An 11463-nucleotide genomic window follows, 5' to 3' on the forward strand; every position below is an offset into this window, starting at 1 on the left:
TGATACTACTCAGAACCATGATATTTTCACTGGTATCGTACAGTGGGATCCAATTTTGGTACCATGACAACACTAATCTGGAGGGGGTTCATCTGCAAAAACTAATGAAAAACTAAACAACAATATTCGGTATTCGGTACTCGGTATTCGGCCAAGCGTTTAATATTAGTCGGCTTCGGCTTCGGCCACAAATTTTAATTTTGGTGCATCCCTATAAAAAAGAATCAGATCATGTCTTAGTTTGTCGCCTCAAACTGTATAAATTACCACGGCACAGAAATCAATGTAAGCAGACTTTTATTTGTGTCTCCAACAACAGTAGGAGAACATTAGCCGAATCCCCAGGAAATGTGAAGGTTCCTTCCCCCTCAGCCTCCTTGATCAGACTAATCATCCTTCCGGTGGCTGTCTTTATCTCCCCTATCACCTTTCAAACACTTGGTCATGTTGGAGCACCCAGTCTGCCGTTTTACATTATTAGTTCCCTGCCGAGGGCACTCCCTCTTATGTAGAGAGGCAGAGGAAAGTGAAGGTGAGGAAGATAGAAAGCGACGGCTCCTGCCTGCTTGTCGCTGGGGGAAGAGGAGGAGGAGGCAGCAGCGTTGACGGCCTAATCTCCGGCTCTGATTATCTTCTCATTACAATCAGACGGGAGCCACTCGAAGAAGAGGAGAATGTGTAATTACGCTCAAATCTCCCATGACTAAAACAGAGGATAATAAGCAGGGCTAGAACTGTGTGCTCACATCTAATCATTCAGTTTATTTAGTCATTCGTTCTGCACCCGCATTTGACTGCCGATGACGGTTTTTGGGAGGTTCAGGAGGAAGCGGTGGAATTAGTAAATACCTGTCTTATAGCAGCATTGTTTAGGAGCCAGAAATAATTTACCTTAATTGTAAAACTGCGAAAATGTGTTTAAACACAAGGCTGATATGTGACTTCTTGATTTTGCTTTTACGCTTGTGTTAAAGGGATCGTTGATATCTTTTGAAGTGGGGTTGTATGAGATACAATAATAGGTGTATTACGGATAAAATAATGTTGATTGACATATGACATGGAAGCTTAGCAATCTATTGCTGCAGCGAAATGTATTTTAGCCACCTAACAAAATCAATATCAGTTTAAGTGTTCGCTATATTTACTATATTTTAACTGCTTTACCTTTCTGTCGGACAGCAATTTCTGACGGGGAACGGAAACCATCAATTTCTCTCTTCCAATCCAGACTCCATTGAGAAAACAGTCATTTTTACCTTACTTTATACAGGAGCTGCTGGTCTATCGCTGCCTTTAAGTTAGTTAGATTGTGTTATTTTGTGACCTTGTCATTTGAAAGGGTTAGCTTGGTTTCACCAAAGTCACTCCAATAACACAAACTAACTAACTGTTCGAGGCAGTGGTAGACTAGCAACTCCCATGTTCAGCGAGCTAAAATTGCAGTTTTTGTCAATGGGGTCTGGTGGTGAAAATATTCTCACTGTAGTGTACTTTGAAACTGATATATCAACGGTGATATTGCAGAACTGAAACTTTTCTTGTTTGCCAAGTGTGTAGGAGGACTACTGTGGCCGATGCAAAAATGCGAATGACCCTCGCTAGAGCCAGTGTTTGATTTGTCCGTTCAGGGCTACTGTAGAACAACATGGAGGACTCCTTATGTAGACATATACAGCTCATTCTAAAGCCCAGATCAAACCGATGATTCGCGATGAGACGAAACCGTTGGAGAACGTTGCAGAGAACTGTGTGAACTGGCCGGTCTCGACTCAAGCTGGCTGATGGTGTCACCTGCAACTCAGAGCGTAAAGCACGTCACCTCTTCCAGCAGCCAGTTGGCATGTATTAAAGTCCACTGGTCAAGTCAAAGTGACTACAGACAACGTGTTTACTTACTGCGGCAGGTGCTCTGTTTCCGTCGTCATTGTGTGTCGTGTTGGACGTTGGGTCACTGCTGCTTCTAGCTGTGTGTGCTTATGCCCCACCCACATACACACACATTCTCATTGACTGCTCATTGGCGCTGAGTATTTATATTATTGTGGCGTATTTATGATGAATACAGTCCATCTGATGCTCGTTTTGTGTCTGTTTTTCGTGGTTTTGTCACTACTACAAATGCAGCTGTAGCCAGTATCTTATTATCACTATCCTCATTCATATTTTAAGAAGCTACAAATTATATTCAGCCACGAAATAAGCCTGAAAAGCTGGAAAACGAAATGGAAGTACAGAGAGATGATACACCGTCTCATCTAGTTGCATTGATCTGAATCGGCAGGTTTTTAGAACGTTGCAGAACGGCGCATTGCAAGAAGTTGCCTGTATCAACTTGTCCTCTTACGAATCTTTGATCTGAACTGGACTTAAGCTAATGAAAACAGTTCTCATATTCAGGTAATTATAAACTAATGAAAACATAGTTGTGAATATTTTATACCATTTCAGACAATAAATGCCCCGAAATCCTACACTGAACCTTTAATTTCCATGGTGTTACTGTTGTCTGCTTCTCCACTCACAGTGACAATAATAAGTACCTCATACAACCCCATTAAAAAAATCAAAACTATCCCTTTAATATACCTTGATAACTAAAAACTGTATGAGCTCAGGTTTATCAGGAAAAAAAGTTCAAGGAGAATTTCAACTATTCTTATGACCATGCATCTCCCGTGGCTGCATCTGCCTGGCACGAGATAGAAAACACCATTTCCCAAAATGTCAGGGCAACTGAAGCATGTAAATAACTACATTTCAATTGACACCTCGATTTGAATGGTAAATGGCTGACCTCCAATTTTCCCGGAGAATGGCTGGCAGGGAGAAATGGAGGGGAATAAAACACATATCCAGTAGACCAGAGGGAATAAGGCTAACCAAGCATGCAAAATCCTCCTCACTATTGTATGATGGAAGCGTTAACTGTGTGGACAAGTAGAAAAATCACTTTGAAAAGTTCTCACGAGAGGGCCAAGAACGAGAGCGAAAACTAAATTCTTCTTCTTGTTGTTTCCCTCACAGCTTAGAGACAACAGCCTGCCAGCCGCTCAAGACTGATGAGAGGAAGTCTGCGGACACCAGGGTGGACACGGCGGACAGGAACGGCTGCATCAAAGGAAAAGGACGCAAACACCACAGTCATCGCAGGGCCAGGAGGTGAGATATGCTTTCACAAATCCCGAGCAGGAGCACTTGACAATCATCAAGGAGGGTTTTCTGATCCCTAAGAACAAGTGCTTGCGAGAGAAAGTCGAGAAATCAACGTCCTTTAAAGTTGTTGTTGATCATAGCTAAACATTTCAGATGATGAATGGTTTACGTTGTTGTTTGTTTTTGGGGGGTGCTTTTGTAGACTTCAGAGCTGGTGATAAAGTATTTTAACAGTACACCAAAAACTCCTTCAGGGCTTGACTCTCAGTGAGGAAAAACAGAGCTAATCTCTATACTCTGGTGCGGGGAACGTAAACAGTCTTATCAGGTCGGGCCCAGCGGAGAAATACAAACATGTTGTGAGGAATCCCACACTGTGTCATTCAGATCCTCTCATTCACCAGCACCTTCAACCAGAAAGTCTCCTTCACACTGAGAATAATTTGCAGGCTTCTGATTCTGAGGTGGGAAAAATCAATTCAGGCAGATTTTTTTTTTTTAAGAAACCTCTCAATTAATCTGACACCTTCAAAGCCTCTTGCAGTTACACAGCAGGGGAAGCAGTCAGTGATATGTAAAACACGACTGGAGCTGCATTTGAGGTGTTAGAGAGGATCATAAACATGAATCACTTCTCTTTGGATGAACTTTACCCGGCGGCTGCTTCTCTTTGTTTTTGAATTTAACAGTGAGCACAGAGAACGCGCAGGCATGCAGGCGTCTGATAACCATTTTTCTGGTTTTGTGCGTGCAAGAAAAGACATCTGATATGAAAAGCGCAGTGAGAAAGATTTATGGTGTTTGTTCTCCTTGAAACTGAGAGCTTTTTTTCTCCGAGTTGAATTTACACTAGAGGACTTCAGTAACTCCAAAAAGCAGCGAGATATACAAAGTTGTCTGAAACTGAAGTACTGAGGATTCTCAAGAGATGTCTTCAGTAAAGTCGACACAGCACACTTGTGTTTACCAGTTTTATTCCTAAGGAGGGATATCAGCACCATATCATAGTCGTATCTCTTCTCTTTATCAATTTAGTTGTTAATTCAGGGTGAAATCAGTCGTTACAGAATTTAAAAATGCTGCCTTTGCTCACTTTCTCCTAAGCTTAATACTATGTTACATAAAGGTGTATTGATTTCCTCTGAATTTCAGTCCAGGCACTGTGCACTCCTGTAGTACCCTGTGGGAAACCCTAGTAATGTTGCAGCCCTTCCGTGAGGTTTAAACTGACCAGACAGGTGTATTTTTGTTTAACAGCCTCGCACAGTGCACCTTCAACACTGAGGCCAAATTCAGACTGAAAAATAAAATCACTGTGTGAGTAACGCATTCGTTTTCCATGTGTAGGGTCTTTTTGACATAAGAAATAATTCAGCACCAAGTAGTATCGAAACTTTTCCAGTCAAACGATAACAACCTTCAATCCTTTTAGTCTCCAGATGTAGGAAAAAGACTATTTTTAAGGTTTTGCCGCAGCCAATTACCCTTGAGCATTCTTCAAATGAATGCTATGTGATTGGCCCGCTACTGCAGCAGCTACTACCCATACAGTCTGTGGTGTGGTGAAGTATATGAAGGAGTTGGTAGTTCAGCCAACCAAGATGCCACCAGAATGTTTTAAAGTCAGGTAATTCTGCACACTTGTAGTGTCTGGTGGCATTTTAAATACAGTGCGTGGGCGTCATTAACTATCGTGAGAATGAACAACGCTCACATTCACATTCATTAGTTACAAAGAGATTCATTGAGTTCACTGTTCATGATCATGGAAAACCTGGAGTTTCATGGAAAGTCATGGAATTTTGTTGTCTGTCTGAAAGTAGACTTGCACTGATTAATCAGCAGTGCTTAGAATCAGGCCGGTTTTCACGTGATCAGCCATGACCTGCGACCGGCCGGTCAGTCTAAAATATGCCAATTTAAAACGCCGGTCAAATTTCCCCCGCGCTGCATGATTGACATCGTGTAACATCAGCAGTGCACACACATGTGCAACTCACGGCTTGCACGATGTGAGGAAGTGAAACACATCAAAACAGAGAAGGAGAAAGTTGTTAATTGTCCGTGTTAAACTGAACTGCGGAGCTGTCACTGCTGCACTGTGCCGCTTGAAACTGACGAGGCACGTGTCTGCGTGCCGAAGATGTGTGTGTCCACGCGCTTACTGGCGGGTGCGTCCTGAAGACCTGTGTGAATTTTCCACAGGAGATATTTTTACTTTTTTGTCTATTCAAGAAATTACCCACAAATGCTATACACCAAGGAATATTATTTTATTTATCTGTTTTTATTTATGTATGCCTTTTTTACTTATTTGTTTAAATACTGTACCTGAAGTTATATTTGAGCAAAAAGGAAAATGTTTCTCAACCTGTGTCACTGATGTTGTTTGTTTGAGACGATTATTGAAAAGCTGGTTGTATCTTGGTTAAAATGTTGTAATAAAGGAAAGATAGAAAATATTGCAATATCTTATGTGCTGTAAAGTGGTTTGAAAAAAATAAAATCGGTATCGGCCATCCAAACACTCTGCAAATCGGAAATCGGTATCGGCCCAAAAAATTGTAATCAGTGCAAGTCTATCTGAAAGTAATTGTAACGGCAATCTTCTGTGGATAACCTAAAGCCCAGTTCAGACCAAAGATTCATGGCAAGATGAGACCATTTTAGAACGTCGGTCACAAAATAAGCCTGAAAAGATGGAAGTCAGAACGGAATTAAAGAGAGTTGTTGCATAGAGATGATACACCGTCTCATCTAGTCACATTGGTGTGAACCAGCAGGTTTTTAGAACGTTGCAGAACGGCGCATTGCAAGTCGTTGCCTGTTTCAACTCGTCTCATCAACTGTTTGGTCTGAATGTAACCAACTATATTGGAAAAGGCTCCTGTTAATTTTCACGCAATAAACATTTTGGAGTTCTATTCATGTTGTTAAGTGTCATTCAGTTTTATTCTGGGTCCTTGAAGAGTTGTGGAAGAGTTTAGAAATGTTGTCTATGAAAATGTGTGACAACCCTGTTCAACGCACTCTCTCTTTTAGTGCATTCATGCACAACACTGACTTCAACTTTACAACTCATCCAATTTTCTGAAATATTACTAATATTTTACAATCATCACGAATCACAAAGTAAAGGTCTGTGAGATTGTAGTCATGTATCTGAAGATCTGATAGGAGACGGAACAGCAGCTACATCCACCCCTAATTGAGCTTCTGCAGCTCCACAGATGCATCACCGACTTTGAATGGGTCAAAAGTGACCAAGAAGAGAAGAAATAGATGACAAATATTTTCTTTGTTTATTCATTTCCACTTAGTAAAAAGTGGCTAATGAGTTGGATTCATTTCCAAAGTCTTTGTCTCACTTTTCAAAGCACTGCGAGTTGCTGTCTGAGAAAACTCTTCTCTGTTGAAGAAGACATTTGTTCTTTGGATTGTTATCTTGCTAATTGGCCGGCAGCAGCCCAATTTAGCCGAGCAACCAGTGTTAATTATAACATGAAACCACAAACCACTGACACCGGCTCTCTTCTAGAAACAGTGTGTTAGCTAGAGAGTTGTTACCAAACCTGGTTCACTGGGAAAAGAGCCACTGAAATGAACTGTGTCTGTTAAATTCTGTTAAATCATTGAAAATATTTAATTACCTGAAAACCCCAGCAGAAACATTAAAAAATCCACCTCACCAGAAGTGAACAAACCCCAATACAGCACTTAACTCCAGCCGAGTGATGCATTTCTCATTAAAGGACATATCTAGGCTGTAGTTACATGTATACTTTTATGGTTTTCATGCATGATTGCAGCCGGGAAAAAAGTGACATGCTCTTCAGGAAAATAGGCTGCATTCAGCATCGGGCATATTCTCATCAGATGTCCCCAAATCCCTTTTTCATACACCATTGTTTCGCACAATCACCATTCCCAGTGTAGCTGGCAATTGACTGCTCTCTCATTCTCCCTTTCATTCTCTCCACCTCATCAAAAGAAACTGTTTCTGCTGGCAAGAAAAAATGCAAATGCTTGCCTTGCGCTCTCTTTCTACAAGGCCAGAATGGTAGAGGTGTTAATGAGTGACAAAGCGTTCTCATTACCAGGAGAGGGTACTTGGGCTTGGTCGGTCTAATCAGCCCTAATGCATTTCAGTTCCTAATGCTCCCAAACTGCCGACTACACCAAGCAGGGCCATTTATTATAGCGAGACAGTCTTCTGCATTCAATGAAACAGGCACAAAGTCTCCAGAGCTCTGTGGTCACATACATCAAGCAGGAGTGCAGTTTGTCACTGTCTGGATTTGTTCTGATCACGCTCACCTGTTAGCGTGACCTGCTGTTTGTGCAACAGAAAGGTACATTTCCCTGATATTTGACACCAATGGCAAACAATTACCGTCCAGGAAGCATGAAAATGATTTAAAATATGTCTGCTGCAGCTGCTATTTGTAGACATTTGAATGTATTCTGCTCAGAGCTAAGCTAAGTCTTAATCTGTGCTATGAAAACATCACCTGGATATTAATAATGTTATCCAGAAACTGGCCTATAATCCTTTGTTTTATTCTCAATAAAACCGCTAAAAGAAAAAAACTGTTTTAGTATACTCGAGATGAAGTTGTTTGTGTTGTTATCTCTAAAGGGACTGCTCATTAATTTATTCTTCTTTTGTTCATTAATGAGGGAAAAATGTCTAATGTCTAAATGCAAAGTAGCAGGTAATCTTGTACCTCTCATGAGCCTGAAGCTTGTTTTATTTAATTTAGATTTCATGCATTGTTTTTCTCATAATGTCCTGTTAAGTGGTTATAGTTATGGTTATAGAGAAGTTGAGAACATACTGACCTCAACAATCAGGTTTCCTTCATTTTGTTTGTGCGTCTGTTTCATGAGGGAATCAAAACGAAATCATCACTCCTGTGCGCCCTTACATAAAGCTGAAGCTGTATGAAGGGGGGAGGGGAGGTTCTGCCTGTATGAGCAGGATGTGACCGCTACCTTGCTGAACTGCAGATGGAGCCGTGCACGCCACTGCATTGTCAGCAACACAGTCATAATGTTCATTTTTCAGTCATTTTCTACAACCACTTATCCTGTTGGGGGTCATGTGGGGGCTGGAGCCTATCCCAGCTGACAGTGGGCGAGAGGCAGGGTACACCCTGGACAGGTCACCAGACTATCACAGGGCTGACACATAGAGACAGACAACCATTCACACTCACATTCACACCTACGGACAATTTAGAGTCACCAATTAACCTGCATGTCTTTGGACTGTGGGAGGAAGCTGGAGTACCTGGAGGAAACCCACGCTGACACAGGGAGAACATGCAAACTCTGCACAGGAGTCCTCTTGCTGTTTAATTTGAAAAGTAATATTTATATATATTTTTTATATCTATATCAAAACTAGTGAAAGGTGATATATGGTCATTATGATTATCAAAATTTTTTACTGTCTATTTTTGTTGAAGCCATGCATCATGCACCTGAGCAGGACTGCTCACGTGGGCAGTGTGGCTGCTTTTACCTGTTAACAGGGGCACCTGAAATAAAAAATAAGTTCTGCAACGCACACATGCTGTTTGCATAGGCAGTGTGGCCCTAGCATCAGCCAATCTCCCCTCTCTAAATTCAGAGGTTTTTGCGGTCCGTGAATGCAGCACACAGTTCTTTGTTTCCTCAGCAGCAGTTTGTGGAATTTTAGTTATGTCGTGGATAATAGATCAGTCTGAGCTGATCAGATTGATGGATGAAAGGAGCAGCTCCTGCAGAGGCAAACTTCCAGACCCAGTGCGATGAACGGTTAAGTTTTTGTCTGTGAGAGTACGCTTTGCGATGCAAGAGTGTGGAGTAAATAATAATTGAATGGTATATATATTATTTCAGCAGCACTCCTAATGAAAGGTCCAACTCGAAAAATAGAAAATTGAAATGTGGTGCCGATGTCTTAATTGTGGCAGGCTGCCTCAAATAAATTAATATGTGGGGAAACCCTGCTATTTCCCCTCTTGGTGAAACGACTGAGCCAATGAGAGCCTTTGTTGCCATTTGTTGGGAAGGTCATCCAACTGTATCAGAGCCATAATGAAAAAAATATGGACATGAATGTGGATGAAATCACCACAGCTACTGACATAATGAGGGCTGCAGATAACAATTATTTTCAGCATTCGTTAATCTGATGTTTATTTTTACAATTCATCTTTTAGATCAATTAAATATCTAAAGTAGTGAAAAACACAAGTTCGGAAAACCCGTTATGATATCTCTATTTTGCTTTATTTGTCTAAAAAAAAGCAGCAGCAAAGCAGCAAATGATTGCATTGAAGGACCTGGAGCCTGTTAATGTTTAGTGTTTCTGCTTGAATAAACTACCAAAACAGTTGCAGATTAATTTGCTGTCATTCGATTAATCGACTGATTGCGTTGTTTCCAGACGAAATGAAAAAACAGCTCAGAAATCAAGACGACACTGAGCACTGAAGTCATTTCTTCAAAAGAAAGCTGCCAGAAAAAAAATGATGTTTCTGCCATTCTTCCCAATGGGGTTCTGGAAAGATTTGATATGTCTGGTGCACGGGGGGGAAATGGGTTGGGAAGATTCAAAGCTGTAGTTGTTCCTCCCATGATCGCGCTGATGGAGGATCAAATAAAAGAATCTGAGGGGCTTGAGAGCAGGTTGGTGTGCAGAATAAAAATGAAATAGTAAGAACGTAAAGGAAGTTGACGTTTTACAGACGACATGTTGCTTTAATTGTTGTCATAAACGCTCAGATAGCTTCCTTTAGTTGCCGTAACGGTAGTTTCTGTGATGATTGGAAATTACGGATAAGTCATGCCTGCCATCAGTTGGTACATGTACCCGTATATTTCTCTGTCTCTATGTGAGTAAATGGGCATGTCGGTACAATAACTGTAGTGTGTCGCGTCTTCGTGACGTCTCCCTCTTCTGCCTTATTTACTACCCCACCATTAACGATATAAACACTCCATCACTCTTACATGAAATTCACATCATTTCCAGTTAAACCTACACCAAACTCCGTTTCCTACTTTTTCTAGTAAAGTTTATTTTCAACCTCTTTATCAAAGGCGAGGTGAGTTGCAGTCAAAAGCATCTTCTTGCACATCTCTCCTGTACTCCTGTATCACCCTACATGCTCGCTTACTCCCACCTGTCTCTGCTTCCCATGAAATTCAGTCGGTCTGCACTTGAAAGGCTCATTCAATGAGCCTGTGGTGCTTCAAAGGCCCTCATCTCCTTTTCCACATCAGTCATTCTGGGAGAGCAAATGAAGTGGACCTCTGGACAGCAATCAAGCTGCTCAACAGATGAAATCGGACAAGTTTCTTTTCTTTGTAATGATGAATTCACACTTCAAGAGAAGAATGGATGGAAGAAAGAGAATATTTTAGGAAAGCACGAGCATGTGTGTCTGTGCACGTGAGACGGTGTGCAGGCGTGTGGTGTCCGTGAAATGCAGCACAGCTTTTCAGTGGTGGCATCAACCTAGAGGTTCACTTGAGGACTAAATAAAACAGGTTTTTGTCGTTGGTAGTTACAACTGTCAGTAAAGCAACCTCTGCTCATCTAACTGTAAATGCAAGGAATCTGTGTGTGTGTGTGTGTGTGTGTGTGTGTGTGTGTGTGTGTGTGTGTGTGTGTGTGTGTGTGTGTGTGTGTGATTTACATATCTCCAGAATCCGATCTACTTCACACTTGGCGGGTGTACTGCTGGGGACCCAGAGATTTGCAGTATTAAATTTGGTGTGATTTTGACAAGTAACACATCAAATCTCGACACATTTAATATTAATAAACTAATAAAGCGCTCTTTGCAGAGGCGGGGGCGGGGCTTCGGGGCTCTGCAGAGTCAAGCATGTTCTCATCTACACAAGCAAGGACTCTTGGTCTCTCTGTTCAGTAATGTTAAGTAAAACTATCGTACTATATAATGACGAAAACTGTGTGTGTGTGTGTGTCTGTTCCACGTTTTTCTCCTCACTGACTTGGTCAATCCATGTGAAATTTGGCACAGTGGTAGAGGGTCATGGGAGGATGCGAATAAAGCAATATTACATCAATTGGCCAAAGGGGGCGCTATAGCAAACAATTGAAATGGCAAACTTTGAATGGGCATATCTCATGCCCCGTATGTCGTAGAGACATGAAGCTTTGCACAGAGATGCCTCTCCTCATGAGGAACAAATTTGTCTCAGAACCCATAACTTCCCGTTATATAGATTTTCCGCCATTTTGAATTTTTTGAAAAACACTTAAAATCGATCTCTTCCTAGGAAGTTTGA

At 41.4% G+C, this 11463-nt stretch overlaps 1 protein-coding gene across 1 annotated transcript in view; it reads left to right on the plus strand.

Moving 5' to 3' along the window:
- srrm4 (serine/arginine repetitive matrix 4) overlaps nt 1-11463 on the plus strand; it is a 100516-nt gene that overhangs the window by 64007 nt on the left and 25046 nt on the right. Inside the window, exon 2 of the mRNA XM_050051853.1 lies at nt 3028-3162. Coding sequence (XP_049907810.1) covers nt 3028-3162 — 135 coding nt within the window. The remainder of the gene's footprint in view (nt 1-3027; nt 3163-11463) is intronic.

This window comes from Epinephelus moara, chromosome 8 (genome assembly GCF_006386435.1).
Source record: "Epinephelus moara isolate mb chromosome 8, YSFRI_EMoa_1.0, whole genome shotgun sequence".
Taxonomy (NCBI): domain Eukaryota; kingdom Metazoa; phylum Chordata; class Actinopteri; order Perciformes; family Serranidae; genus Epinephelus; species Epinephelus moara.